The sequence below is a fragment of the Passer domesticus genome, chromosome 1 (genome assembly GCF_036417665.1).
Source record: "Passer domesticus isolate bPasDom1 chromosome 1, bPasDom1.hap1, whole genome shotgun sequence".
Classification (NCBI taxonomy): Eukaryota; Metazoa; Chordata; class Aves; order Passeriformes; family Passeridae; genus Passer; species Passer domesticus.
The window spans coordinates 22,600,221-22,615,955 of NC_087474.1; the positions used below are offsets into that span (position 1 = coordinate 22,600,221).

Consider the following 15,735-nt stretch of genomic DNA (forward strand, 5'->3'; position numbering starts at 1 on the left):
GCTCCACCTTTCCTTCAGGAAAAAGGGCATGCAAGAGCAGACATTTGTTAATGTATTGCAAACTGAAGCAGCTCCCTTTCAGTACTAAAGCAGCTTTGTTGAGAACTGACAAAGCCCATAAGCCCCTTAAGCAGCTACACCCCTTCCCAAGCATGACAGCAGCACTCCAATCCTACAGCTGAGCACAACAGACAATTACAGTCACACAATTAAAATTCCAAACCAGCTTAGGTATTTGGAAGACTGGGTCTCATTTCCATTTTTATTTCTTTCTGTGGCAGGTGGTTGAGTAAAAGTCAAATAAGATATCACATAGGACAGAGCATTTATGCTATGGTTCATTACAGGTTCTTTTACCAAAACTGCAACACCACAATTTAAAAAGAAAACAACCCCAACAAAACTTAACACAAACCCCAAATCAAACCCCTCTGTTCACTGCATATCACCTTTATTTTAACCTCACTGACAAGAGTGTCTAGAATTGGTAACATCAAGCCCAAGAGTATAAAATAGTTGATGAAAATATTACTATTGTTTAGATGCACATTGCTGCAACTCAATGGTTGTATTCTCCCAAGAACTTGAAGACAATTTCTCTTTACAATGGCAATATGAAATTACCTTTCTCCCACAGATTTTAGTTATGGTTTGCAGACTAATAATCAATGTCTTGAAAGTCCTGAAATTCTTGGCAACACAACATTTGAAACATCCATATGCAATAGAGGTAAGTTCTAAGTTAGCACCTGTGCAATGGAAAAAAGGGGTAGATCAAAAATACAATCTATATTTGACTACCTGGGATGGATGGGCATTTGTTAAAGGCTAACAGAAGGTCCAGCAATCAGTATTTCAATGGAAGATGTAGTGAGAATTTAATGTAAACTAAAATCAAATGGTTGCTCATGTTTTCTTGTGGGCACATTTAATTAAAAAAAGCTTTTTTTTCAGTTATCTAAAGCAACTAAACTAAAGTAAAACAGCTTTATGAGTTAGGTCAACATTCTGTAGCCCTCAAGTACAAAAATATAAATACAAACTGTTTAAACAGTATCTTTAATGAGATTCTGGCAGTAGTTTTTTTATCTAACAAGACACATCACATAACAGATCTGCCACTGAACTTGCTCAGAGTAAAATCAGCTTCAATATGAAGCTGTTAAGGTATCAAAACCTTGCTTTTTACATGCTAAATAACTTCAGCAAGTGTGCACTTAAACACAGCAATGAACTTAACTATAACTAAATACATACATGAAAATCTTCATGTGAAACGTAATTCATAGAACTGGTTACAACAAATGATAACCTGCATTTTGTTAATTTAAAAATGGTACAAATCATGCAAAACAATTCTAAAGATAATGCAAAGAAAGCTACCAGTGTTTGCAAGAAGTTTTCAATTAAACCAAAATTACATTAAATGAAATGCGCATATTTACTAGCAAAGGTCTATCACTATTTTGAAAAAGCAGAGGTAAAATCTTCAGGTTTTGACTGTCAGTTATACTGCAAAATGTCATTGCTCTTGCTTAATGCAGAAGCACATGCTTGGAAGCTCAAAACTGCTCATTCAGAAAAGTCTGCTGGCAATAGCTCTAGCTTCCCAGGAATGCAGAGATGCATGGATTAAAAGTAGCAAAGATTTGCAAGAATCAAAGGCAAAAGGCACCCTATTCAGGTAGCCAGAATGGTAGCATTCCCTTTCTCATAAGCATGGAGACGGTAATGGGGCAGATGATACACATTTCTACAAAGGCAGCCTTTTAAATGTTATCAGTAATTTTCCATTAGCAGACACCAGCTTGTAGTTTATGCATAATGTTAACCTGCAGGATGAACTTGGGATTTAATTTGTCCTGATTTACAAATAAAGACTTTTACTAATGCTTTAAAAGACTATTTTTACTATCTAAAAGGTTTAACTCTTATTTTCCAATATTTTACACCTCAGGTGGCCTACCATCTCATATTGTCTCAAACATCTAACACTGCTTACTGGAATCTTATCAAAGTTGTACCTCGTGTATTAAGCAGCAGGCAATAACAACGGCCTTTCCCAGCACAGCTGCATCTGGCTGGCTACTGAAAGATTAGGAACATTTCTAAAACACAGGAAAACTCATGCAGTTTGGTAAAGTTTGCTGTCATTTCACAGTTTAAGTTTCCTTTAGTCATTGCACTTCTGTTGATAGTCTCCGGTTGTTTTAAAATATTATTCTGAATCTGAATTTGAACCAGCAGTCTTCTTTTTCTTCTTTTTACCATGTTTCTTGTGCTTCTTTCTCTTTTTTGTTTTATCCTAAAAAGAAACAAAAAAACCCCAAAAAACCAAAGTTATTGTATAATAAAATTGTTGTCTATTACATTCTGCTAATGCAAAATGAGAGCCCAGAAAGGATATCTTTTGAAAGACATTTCAAAAGAGATTTCTACAGAGGCCTATTGAGAAATCAGAAAAAGAAATACTTTACTTGGCAATTTGCACTATTATGAGCAGTCTTCAATTTAAATTTATCTCCACCATGGTATGGCTATTTTACACCTCTGATCACTGTCACTATGACATTTCCTAATATTTTATATTATTTTCAGAGCATTAGATTACTGAGAAAGTAATAAGGAAGTGCTGACCAGTAGTGACAGATTTGGGAATAGCTAGGATCTTTACAGCTTTTAAAGTAAGCACTTAAATTTACTGTGTAAAATTAAACAGCTCAACTACACTTGGCTAGACTATCACGTGTACCTTGTTTAACATAAAACAATTGTGATCTCAGCTGTATATATACATACAATCAAATTAACCCTACTGGACTCAGTCCTAAAGGTAGTACTCTGATCACTGTAATACAGAAGCTCAGAGATGCAATCTTGTCTTTTTGAAAGCAGAATTTCAACTGAAATTCTCAAATAGGTGTGGTATTGCATAAATGAAACAATCAGTATTAAAGCTTTGTTTTATACATATTCCTTACACATGCAAATATTTTATGAAAAAGACCATAAGCAATCACTAGAAATGATATGGCAAATGGTTCATATGAGTCTGAAAAAACAAGCAAGTTCCATGGAGAAATGTGTACTGAGTATCACTGATAATCCTATGCCTGTATTTTTAGATGACTAATGCAGACCTTCTGTTTGCCCTACCTCATGTGGACAACTGAGATGCCTGGTAAGGAACACTGCTGCTGACAGGGGACACAGATACAAAGACATCTCAGGTGGGCGTTTAGGATCCCAAACCCACTGTACTCCTCACTGAGGAACCTCAGGTACATGTGGTAAATCTGGATTCCACATAAATCACTGCTGAACCTTCCTCTCACTTTCACCAACAGATACAAAGAAAAAAATATTGAGAAAAGTAGCAGGTTGCTGGCAGCTTTTTATCTGGTTGGGAGAAGAATTATAATGGCAAAGATGCTGCAGCAATTTTGTCCTAAGGCCCTTTCCATGGTGGCAGAGAAGGCTTAGCAAGGAATTACACACAATGCTAATGAAGGAAAAGCCCTGATGTCTGTCTGTGTGGCAAACTGCTCCCCTACTTAATATCACAGAGGTATTAGTAGTTCTAGGACACTAATACAGAAGAAAATATGTTCTACAGTGTTAAATTTGTATAAATCTCAAATCACATATAGGCAAAAGAGTGACAAATTCTTCTTTAATTCAACTATTGAAAAAGTGACTTCAGCAAGTAAATAGAGAAACTTAATTTAGATGTAACAGTAGACTACTGCTATGAAACATTTGTATTAGTGAAAAATGTGAAACTGGAAATTAACCAAGTACAGAGTATTATATCCTAAAACTACAGTATGAGTAAGAGGGATACTTGCAGTTTTCTCTTTTTCCTCATTGCTTTTCTTCTTTTTTGCTTGCACCTAAAGAAAATGAAACCAAATGTAGTATCCATAAAAAGTTGATTCTCAAGAAAATTAATTCAAAATTACTTGTAGGTGATAGAAGCTAGACTAAACAATCCTTAAAAGTTTATTTTAAAAGGAAAAATACAAACAACTTTGAGTGCACTGCGCTCTTCGATTCACTTATACAGTGCTGAACAGTTTCAACAGTGTATTAAATCTAAGCTAATGATTGATTGATTCACTCATGAATCACTAAAGTACAAGCACTGTAACATCTGAAACTGAGGATTCACACTGACCTCTTCTGTCTGATCCGATTCAGACACAGATTCTGACGATAAAGGTCCATCACCACGATCTGCTTTCTTCCTTTTCCTGTGGTGATTTTTACCTTCCTACACAAAGTAATACATTTGTGAGTAAAGTCAGATCTTTCACATTTTATAAAACTTCTGCTTAAAATTTAAGACTGAAATATCACTTCTAAGTTGTGAAATATTTTAAAATATTATTGACATTAAACTAATTCCATCATCATCATCAAATTACCCTACCAAACTGTTACAATCAACTTTTAGTGAAAATAATAATTTCCTGTATATTCCTTTTTCTTGTTACCAAGATACAGCAACTGTCTAAAAGCGAGAGGAATAATAACATTCTCTTCTTTTAAATAACACATGGAGGAGTAAGCATTGGAAAATAAAATATTTCACCACTTTTAAGTAACTAGTAACTGAAGGTGTCTCAATATATACATACAAACACTTTAGTTTCAGACTCTTGCTTTGTTCATGAAAGAAAAATCTCCCTCTGTATTTGTGTTGAACCAGAACAAGCTGTCCCTGTCAGCTGTACTTTCGACGCATTATATTTCACTCTAGTGCATTTAAAAGACAGGTTTTTTAAAATCCTGATGCTGTGTAAGATTGTTCTGATGAGATCCTTTTCTGCTCCCTGCACTTCCTTTGCTGTAGACAAGGCAATGTGTTCCTAGGACTGAAGGTACTTTCTCTCAATCAGTTTCTAAGACAAGAAACTTCTGAAAAGATCTCATGACCAAGTACAGGATGCAGCCCATCTGACACATGGGGGATCTGCAGGTAGGGGAAGAAAGACCTCTAGTCCCCAAGTACCCTTTGCTTCGGAGGATGTGTAAAAGTAGGACTACAACAAGGGACAGTGGTAGATACTTGGTCTTCAAAGAGAAGCCATTCAAAAAGATGAGATGGGAAATGGACACAGAAGCAGGAGCAAGGGGAGAAAAATCAGTACATTTGCCTTAGGCAATGGAGAGTTTGTACATCAACATCAATACTACTGACCAGAGCAGGAGAGGCCAACATGATAAGAAAGGTAACTGGAGAGAAAGACTAGGGTGGACTCTGAAAGCATTTTTAGTTTACATATCCACAATGTATGAACAACTAAAATTTAAGTCAATTAGATTATGTTAAAGATAATGGATGAGTGTACAAAATGGCGTGGTGGTGGGCAGGAGAGAGGATTTTCATGCTTAGAGAAATGACAGAATAAGGTGATTTTCCTTAAGCTAATATATTTTTCTCCCCAATTCTTCAAAGCTGTCAGAAGTATCTATAATTATGACTACATTTAGATAAAGAGATCCTCTGCTCATGTTTTTTAATTTACAGTAGCAAGTCAATAACCTACCAAGTGTGCCACTGAAAATATCATCACACGCATTTTCAGCTCAATGTAACAGCTAAAGGTAAGCCCCAAAACACTAGGGATGCAGCTGAACTGCTGTAGCAGATTAGATACAGTTTTTATTTACCTTTGTAACAAGAACAGATCCAGTGGTTTTCACTACAATAATTATTAAACCAGGAGCTGAATCCAACTAAACCTCTACTTCAAACTGGGTGCACTGAATACCTTTTGACTGTGTGGGTTTGGACAGAAAATTTTCACAGATGTAAAGTGAGGCATTCAATATTAAAAAAAGAAATATCCATTATGTATGCAACATGCAGTTCTGATCAAAGGATTCAAAGAATAAAAATACCTTCTCTTTTTCACAGTCCTCCTTTGACCTCTTCTTTTTTGTGCTATCCTAAACAGAAAGGAAAACAAATCACAACAAAATCATGTCATGGAAAAGGAAGAAATCTCCAAGTAGTCTGACCTATAGTCTTTTTATGTCTGTTGAAGGTAATTCTTCAAGATTTTCTTTTCTACCTTGCAGTTGACTGAAGAATAATACAAAAAGCTGTAATTTTGATGCAGCTGCTAATCTCCTGATCCAGCAGCATGAGAAGGTTTGTATGGAATGAGGTGACAGCATCTTTGCAGGACACTTAGAGAAATCTCTGGGAAGGATACCAGCTATCACTGCTGTAACCATATATAACATGTAACAGTTGGGAATCTTTCTTCATTATTCATGTGCGTCTCTGCTGATCAGACCAGGTTAAGCAGATGTTTTCCCAGAGTTTTTTGCAGTAAGGGTATCTCTGGGTCCCTTTATGTAGCAGAAGTTTTTAACCTCCCATTAGCACAAATCCATTCAGGTGTCTGCATTATTCATTACAATTTACATACCACCAAATGAGGTATTGCAGTGAAAGCCTGTGATAAAGTCTACACAGAGAATCTTAAAAACTCACTGTATTATTAATACTTAAGCAAGAAGTACAGTAACTATACACTGTAAGACAGAAAAATACTAACATAACAGAACAAGCTGCCTTGTGTATCTTTACTTTTTTGTTCATTTGGTAAGCCCACGTATCTACATTGCTATACTTCAGAAAAGGAAAAAGACAACTTCAATTTAATATGCATTTGGGAAAGGCTCAGCTGTCCAACAGGAAACTACTCAAATATTTAGAAAGGCAATGTTCTGGCCACTGCTATCCAGCAATACCTGCATTTTCAGATATGGTGAATTGAATATTCAGAAGACATTTTAAGTATTAATGAAGTATAAAAACTAATTATTAGAGCAACAAAAAAGCTGCATATGTCTGGATTCAGAAAAATGACTACAAATTGCTGGAATTAAAGCACGTTCAATTTTAAAGATCCAATTACTTCCACTAGGCATGTGGCCAGTGGAGGCAGATTCCACACTGCATGTGGAAGATACAAGTGCAGCTCAGGCCCAGTGAGAATACATGGCTTTAAATGTGGAAGATGAAAACCATATTAATATGTTCAAGTCAGAAATCTTTATGGTTTTGTAACACCAACCAAGAAAACTTTCCAAGAGCAAACATATCTGCATATTTACCTTGCTGTCTGACTCAGACTCTGAAGTTGTGCTTGCTGAAGATTTCCGTGAGGAGCGATACTTCTTCTTCCTTCTTTTCTTCCCTTGCTTTTTATCCTATCCATAAATATTGTAAAAAAAGAAGGAAAAACACAAACTTGAATTTATTCTCACTAGAATCAAAGATTTACATTAAATGTAAAGAAAAGGAAACATCAAATTCCTACATGTTACAATGTTCTCATGAGGAATAAAGTACACTACAATTGATTCTTTTATTGGAGGACCTCTATAACTCTTCTGCATTGAAAAAACATAAACTGGTGAAAAATCCAGGTTCTCTAGATTCTGTTTATTATTTAGATGTATGCTATAGGATCTGATTATCTGTAACAGAGATTTTTGCTAGAAAGTAAAAGTGGTATTTTTGCATTTTTATGATTAGATAGGGGACTCTATTAGAAAAACAATTCAGTGTTAAAATGGATCCAGTTTACAAGCCAGGATGCCAAAATCTGTAGTGTTTATACAGAAACTATTAACTAGATACAAATGTCTAAAATTCATGACTTTATTATATCCAGCAAATTAATAAAAACTAAATAGTTTTATCCAAACCAGCCCCTCAAAATATTCTAAAACATATTATCAAAATCTGTGTTAAATAAACCTCATGAACAAAGCATGACAGATTCCAGTAGGTTAGCTCTTACCTCATCTTCTGAATCAGATGAACTGCTGGAAGAATCAGAGCTTGATGAAGAAGAGGAAGATGAAGACAACTTGACCAAATACAACAAAAAGTGAAGCTTGTGAGATGCAGCATTTTGTCTGGCAAATACTCAAAAGCCTATTCAAACACTCCCTTTAAAATGTCTTCATTTTCAAAGCATAAGAATACAATTTTACTTCTGAGAAGCTGGTCTTAGATATATTTTTCTTAAATAAACTTCTAAACCACTTCTAATGGTTTTCTTTTAATAATATTTATTTAATGCTCTTTTCCTCCCTTTAATTTTCCTTGTACCACATATATGCAAACCCTTTCTAAATAAAAGTTAATTTATCATCTAAAATCAAAATTACAGCTATACTTTCTCTTTCCAGGAGAACTTAAATGACAAACAGGTACAACCCCAAAGCAGAAAAGCTCCGAAAACTGAAAATTTTGCTCACCCTATTAGATTTCTTCTTTTCCTTTTTCTTTTTCTTAAAAATAGAACAAAACAAATTACATTAGCATAATTTTCTTTTGGCATGCATTTAGGTTTATTAACTTTGATGCTGGCTTTTAAAATGTATTCACAAAATTCTCGTTGGCAGCATTGATGATAAATCCAGTTCCAAACACAGAATGTATACAACTGAAAACAACTTACCTCTTTTTTTTTGGAGGAGCTCTCATTTCCACCCAGTAATTTCTCCCTGTGTTTTTCCAGCTCTTTCCTCCAATTCTGAAAACAAAACAGAAACAGTAACACGAGGGTCATTCCTGAGCAGTATTTTTTAAGCTCACCTCTACCTGACATTATAATTTTAACAAAACCCATTTCTTAACAAAAAGAAAATAAACAATATATAATTTAACTAAAGCTGTGTAATACAATTGATTTTACAGAAGATTATTATTTAGCAAATACAGTGTTAATGATAATGTTAATGTTCAAGTTATTTGGCTTTAAGAGATTGCCATTTATCTTGAAGATCATCAATTATGGTATTTTTGCTTTTCTATCACAGTCTTCTTGCTAGAGCACTTTAGAAAACTAGGGTACCTTACCAGAAAAACTGTGACTTTATCTTAGTCTAAAAATCACCTGAAACAAAACTTCAAGACAACTTCTCCTGGCCCTTCTTCAACATAGGTGTCTCTAGTGTGTATTCTGGACCTTGTTGGTGTCAGCAATATCACTACACACATCTTCATAGAAACACTCTTATTTTGTTAGGCCAAGCACACCAAATGAATGAATAAAAATCTCCTCTCATTCCTCCTTTTCAATTCCCCACCTGGTCTCTAGGTTTACCTAAAATGCCCTCTTAAAGAGCTCTGAAATATCCAACCTGCCCCCATGAAACTTAAAGGCTGCTACGTTCAATCTCACTGTCAGACAAATCATGTGCTCCCTTCTCTACCATTCTGATCCTCACAATGCAGCTGTATTGGTACTGTATTGGCAAAACAATGATGATCCACATGTTGTGCTGAGGGGACAGAAGTACCAGGAGTCAAATAACCTGTGCAGTGCAGGATGATACACAGATCCCCACATCAGCACACTGAGAATTAGCTGAACGGAGCTGCTGAGGGACATGGCAGATGAGCCAGGAAGCAGTGCTGTGTGTGATGTGCTTCCATGGACCAAGGCAGCATCTGTGGGCTGTGCACTTTGATATACCAGGTACCCTGAGCTCTCTGACAGGTCTCTCACAACAGCCCGTGTCATTATTTTGAAGACTGTGCTAGTGTTACATTTTAAACAGAAATGTCCAACAACTGTCAGTAAAATACAACACCCATTCAGAGACTTGTGATCTTTTCAGGCATTCAGAGATTTGTTCTTAGGAGCTTCAGGAATAACTCATGGCCATTTCACGATTACCTGCATCCCTTCCTACCCTGCTACCATACTCAAAGTTTGGTAGCTTCCATGCATGCCAATTTCACTTATTTCACATTAAGCCAAGATAAAATCAGGTAAGGAATATTATAGAATACTAAACCAAACTCACCCAGCTAAAACTCAGAGCACAAAACAACTGATCCTCTCAGAACAGCACCCCATGGCTCTCCACATCCTGGTACAACTTTCAAGCAAAAAGGTACAACAAGAGTACTATGGGTACTATGCCCTCCCAATAACAGAGGAGCATAATCTACTCCAACCAGAAACTTACACACAATGATAAAGATTACTGAAGTTTATCTCAAGATACCAGGACCCAAGAAGGAACAGAAACAAAATAAATTCATTGTATACTAATTTCTCCCTTGTATACAACAGGAGTTACATGTGAAACTTTCTAATACTGCGCTGATCTTCAGTAGGTAAAGAACATAAACATCAGAACAGCTGCATTTATATCAGGAAACCAGCACATGCTGTAGTCAGCTTAGGATGAGAGAAAAACAAGTGCTTCATAGTCCTATCTGACTGAAAGCCATTCTTTGTGCTTTCTCCCATAATAATATTACATGTATATTCCTTGCCAAAGACATCTGTTTCCAGTAATGCACTTTTTTTCACTTTACTTGGATTCCGTGACCTTAACAAGTGAATATTAGAACAGCAGACTTTGATTTATCATACCTGAAAATGCACTGTTTAATTTATTGATTTAAGCACATGCATTTGTATAAATGCATTTACATTTGTGACAAGGTCAGATTTGATTCACAGCAATCTAAAAAATGTTTTATATAGGTTTTTTCTCCAAACTGAAAGTAGCTCTTCACTGGTTAAATTGTAAACTCAACATAAATGAAACAAAATAGTTACTCATTAAAAGTTCAAGTGAAGTGAAATATTATGACTAATTGATATTGTAAATGGTAATAGAAGTAGCTTGTTAGATTAAAAGAATCATGTATTAACAGCTAATAACACTACCAACCTCATTCATCTTTTCTTCAAACTCAGCCAAAGCCCTGGATCCTTTCTTTTTCTTTTCTAGTTGCTCTTTCACTTCTTCCCTGTATGAAAAGGATGACAGATCACAATTTTACAATGAAAAATACCTTTGTCAATGTCTAACTTTTCTGCAGTTTTTTTTTTTTGAAGTTTAGCCTTGGTTGAACTTCCAAGAGAAGAATGAAAGCATCTTAGATGTTACACATATGGTAACCTAACCCTAATAACTTAAGTACGGTTGTTAAATCCCTCCAAAAGATCTAAAGCTAACTTTGCAATTAGGTAAATTGTTCTCTAATGTCTCATGAGGGTAGGCAAAGGGATTGAACATAAAGTAAGTTGTTGATAGTATCTCCACGTAATGGTTTTGTTGGGTAGGGTAAACGGGATTCTAAGAAGATACTAGCAAAATGGTTCTTTTAGAGATTAATTTGTTTACAAATTAAATCTATCTGCAAGGTTTAGGTATTACAATTTGAGCAAGAGGTAAAATGATATTTTCCTCTTCAGAGGAACTGTTGCCAAAAAAATACAGACTAATGAGAAATATACATTTCAAAATGAGGTAAGCACCAGTGACATTTTAATAAGAGGGAACAAATCTTTTGCTGAAGAAGTCAAAAAGACAGACAGGCAGTGCCACTTACCATGTTGGTCTTGGCCTGTTCAAATAGTCCTGTATTGTTGGTCCTGAATTTGGGGCAGGACCTCGTGCCCTGGCCATAGCTATGGGATTCATATAAGCCTTGAATATGAAGCAACAAAAAGAAATACCAAATTCATCAGTTACACTATGATACCAAAATATCTTGTTTGTTTTTCACATAAACTTTTTATCACTCCCTGAAAAAATAATTCTGACTTGTTTCTAAGAATATAGAAGATTTAGCTAAACTAAGTTTATTCAGTCTGGCAGAAAGACTCAGGTGAGTGCTTTCAGTTGGAGTCATACTGTGGCAGAAAGAACTGATCCACAAAAAGACCAACAACGTTCCTTCCAACAATTCCCTTCCTTAAGCAATGATTTTGTAAATGAGAATAGTACCGTGTTTTCTGAAATATTCTTCCTTGGGATATAGAAAATGTAATTAAATTTCAGCTCTCCCCCACTGATCCTATGCCTTTAAAGTTCTGTTCAAAATTGCTGACAGGAGTCACTAAATTCTGCATAAAAATTCTTGCACCAAAACAAGCAAGCAGTGGTACTTTGCTACAATTATACATGTATCAAAATGCTGTGACTTAGGGCTATTTAAAGGAGGAAAAAACTCACAAAACCCAAACATACATAATCCCAATGTTATGAGGTATTCCATCTTTCAAACCTATGCATCCTCTTTGTGTTACAAAAGATTAAATTAAAATTTATAATTCATAATCCACCTCACCAGTTAATGGAAAAACTCTTCTATATTTTTTTATGCCAGCAATATTTTTTTCATGTGAAAAGCAGGTACATATACCCCCTTATCTCATTTATTTTATCACTGCGTCATCCCAACACTTTACTTCTGCAGAACATAACACACACTGTTCTTACTGTTCAGTTTGGAAACGAGGAAAAAGATCAAACATCCAAAAAGAAGACTTGCTTTGGTTGCCTAATCTGAGACAATTTTTAAGAGTACATTTTGTAGATCCAAAGCAAAGATCTGGCCATCTGTGTAGCTCCCACATGTCCAACGCTGCTTTTTATCAGGCATTCAGAAACCACCATGCACCGTAAGTGAGCATTTGTGAAAGCTGTCAGAAGCAGCAGCTGCTGCCTCCCCTCCTGTTGCTCCCACTGCAGAAGCAGTGACCACAGCAGTGCTGGGTTTCTGGACTGCAAGCAGGCTGGTGGCCTTCAGCTCCTGGGGACACATTTGGTCCTGGAAGAGGCACGCCAGGCTCTGCCTGGGATGAGGCATCTGGCTGGAAGAAGCGCTGCCCACACAAGTTTAGCTCAGATTCACCAGCTGGACCACGCTAAAGCAATCCAAGAGCTCTTTCAAGCAGAGCATTTTGAGACTCAAGTTGACTTTCCAACTCTAAGGGGACATTTACTGCCACTTCTTGGGGCTTTGCTTTGTTGCTTTAATTCACACAAAAAGGCTAACTAACATGGCAAATAAACAAGGAGGTGTGCCAATTGAAACAAGCAGCAGATGGAAGTATGCACTCAAGTAGATATTTCACGTGTTACAACACTTTGGCATTCACATGACAAATCTAAAAATGAATAGTTGAGTTCAGCTTTGAGTGGAAAAGGAGCTCCTTTAGGAATGCAGGACAACGCTATCTGAACTGTTTTCACTAAAGAAAGTGAAAGTTTCAATGCATTAAATCCACTAGAAACTTGGGTTACTCCAGTGAGCAAACTGACTTTTGGTTACCATTCAAAAATTTCTATCTGAAAGCTCTTCTTATGCAATTAAAAACAAAAAAAAAAAGAAAAGAGGTCTCTTGCTGCTCTTAAATGAAAATAAGCTACTTTCCTACCTGAGCTAACAAGTCATGAACACCTCACCACTTCCCAACAAAACTCTTTACCTGTTGAAGAAGCTACAGCTATCAAATGCTTATTTTCTACTTGCCCAAACTGCCCCTGGATAACTGGCTAGGAAGCATCCTCCTTTCATTGGCTTTAACTTTACCACAGCAAGTACTTAATGACTGTGTACTGCTCTATATTCCAGGCTTAGGAAATTTATGTCTTAAGACATGTTCTTATAATTTCAACCAGGTTTGTTTATGAAGAATTACCTCACCAATAAACATTTCTGAAAAGTATTTACACTACTTTGCCAAACTTCATGTCACCAGCCAAAAGGAGCATGGAAATGCACCCTCAATAAAGAAAGTGATTGTCTGCACCTTCATTTTCTTCTTTTGGTAGTTTGCTCAGGCAGGTATTAATCAAGGTATTTGCTGTATAGATTCCTTGCTCATGAGAAGTGTAAGGCACCTTCTGTCAGGCAGGGCTCTCTGGGCAAGCAATACTATTGCTGCCTTGCAAGTACCCTGCAGATGTGCAAAAAGCATGTTTATTTTCCATCTCCAGAAAGTCAAAAACAATGGTGTATTTAAGCAGGGACATGGCAGAGAATAACAGTAGAAATCCCTATGATCATACACGAGGAGCAAAGGGTCCTGTATTATAACCATGATGGCATAATAAACCTTATACAGGGACATAAAGATTTGCTGGCACCGGCAGGTACATCCCAGCTGTCCCATTAAAAGAAAATTAAGAATAAATAAATAAGAAACCTGAAAACCCTACAGGACATTTCAACCACAGAACCAGTCTTGAAGTCTAATACACTGTCAGCTCTGAGTAGACTCAGATTTCTTTTGATAGGTCAACAAAGCAATAAAAGGGACTTTGCCATCTATGTTTATGGTATCTGAGTCCTTCAAATCTATTACTATACTATTCCACCACGGTTTGCAAAGTGTGAATGGATCTGACTATGAACTCATAGCATATACAAGAAAGAAACAGAGAAAGGGAAATAATTAAAGTATTATGATTTGTGTTTAGTCTTAAAATTCAGCAGCAAACAATGTTTAAGTGGTTACGAGTAGAAGGTGAAAGGCTAACTGGTACAAAAACATTTAAAGAAAAGTAGGAGGAAGGACGAATGTGTTTCAGTTGTGCATGAGCTCAGGCTCTGCAGTCAGGTGTGTAGAAGCATTTTGTGCCCGCTGCGTAAAGCTCAATTTCAGATCTCTCAGGTACAGCTGAACGCCAAGTTTAAGGAAATGCAGCTTAGCTAGGATCAGAGCTACTTCAAAGACTGCATCAACTCCCATTGGGAACATTTTATTTTTGTACGGACCAGGCCAGCATCTTAACCACCTTCCCTCGACAGATCACAAAGCAGGCGTCAGTCACGATGCTGCAGGATTTGACAAGGCAATCAGAGGTCCTGCCAGGGAGCCTCCAACACGTGCCGAGGGAGGGACAACCCACCCACAGGGGGCTCCGGCAGGTCCCGGGGCCCCGGGCCGAGGCGCAGGGCACGGCCCGCCTTTGTCGCCCCAGGCGCGGCCGGACCCCAGTCCCGGCCCTCGGCAGCCTCCGGCCCGCCGCGGGCTGCCCCGCCGGCACCGGGCCGCTCTTGTCCCCGCGGCGGCCCCTTCTGCCCGTCCTGGCGGTCGGAGCGCGGCGGCGGCCGGACGGGCCCGCCCGGGCCGAGGCAGCGCCCGCTCCCCACGGCCTCCACGCCGGGGCCCGCCCGGAGGCAGCGCGGCTGCGACGGAGCCCAGCCGGACTGCCGCGGTACTCACCACACGGTTATCCCGCTTCCCCATGGCGCCGCCGTGACCCCGCGCCGCCGCCCGCCGCCGCCTCGGCCCAGCCCAGGGCCCTTCCCCGCGCCCGGGAAGCCGCGGCCCCGCTCGGCCGCGCTCGGCCCCGCTCGGCCGCGGAGCTGCGGAGCGCCGGGAGCGGCGATGGCGGCGGGCACACAGCGCCGCCTGCCGGGGCCGCGCGGCTCCGCTCCGCCCCGCTCCGCCCAGAGCGGCCCCGGCAGCGCGGGGACCGGGCCGGGCAGGGCCGGGCCGGGCAGGGCAGGGCAGCGCGGGGACCGGGCAGGGCAGGGCCGGGCAGGGGAGTGTTACTGCAGGACTTCGGGTGGGGCGGCGGGGAGACACGGAATCACAGTATGGGACAGACACACAGTATGGGAAGGGCCACAGTGGGTCCTCTGGCCCAACCTCCCTCATTAAGCAGGGTCGTCTTAGAGCACATGACAGAGGATTGTGTCCAGGTTCTTGAATATCTCCAATGAGGGAGACTCCACACACCCTCTCTGGACAATCTGTTCCAGCGCTCGGTCACCTGCACAGGAAAGAAGTTCTTGCTGATATTCAGGAGAAACTTCCTGTGCATCAGCTTCTGTCCGTTCCCTCTTGTCCTATTGCTTGGAACCACTGAGGAGAGCCTGGATTCATCCTCTTGGCACCCCCGTTTCAGATATTTATACACATTAATGGGGTCCCC

At 38.8% G+C, this 15,735-nt stretch overlaps 1 protein-coding gene across 1 annotated transcript; it reads right to left on the reverse strand.

Moving 5' to 3' along the window:
- Positions 1–232: 232 nt before the first annotated feature.
- On the reverse strand, positions 233–15,202 carry FAM133B (family with sequence similarity 133 member B). Its single transcript, XM_064410030.1, has 11 exons — positions 15,021–15,202; positions 11,393–11,490; positions 10,729–10,807; positions 8,493–8,567; positions 8,290–8,322; positions 7,827–7,895; positions 7,135–7,230; positions 5,908–5,955; positions 4,178–4,273; positions 3,849–3,893; positions 233–2,305 (listed from the first exon to the last, which is right to left on the reverse strand). Exons 1-11 carry the CDS (start codon positions 15,042–15,044, stop codon positions 2,219–2,221), a joined length of 750 nt encoding a protein of 249 aa, XP_064266100.1. The 5' UTR covers positions 15,045–15,202; the 3' UTR covers positions 233–2,218.
- Between the last annotated feature and the right edge of the window lie 533 nt (positions 15,203–15,735).

Excerpts from the sequence above, each read along its gene's own strand:
- FAM133B (XM_064410030.1), bottom strand. The coding sequence starts at position 15,044 with ATGGGGAAGCGGGATAACCGTGTG. Across the intron at positions 7,231-7,826 it reads CATCTGATTCAGAAGATGAG|GATAAAAAGCAAGGGAAGAA; the intron begins GTAAGAGCTAAC and ends ATTTATGGATAG. Across the intron at positions 3,894-4,177 it reads AATCGGATCAGACAGAAGAG|GTGCAAGCAAAAAAGAAGAA; the intron begins GTCAGTGTGAAT and ends CATTTTCTTTAG.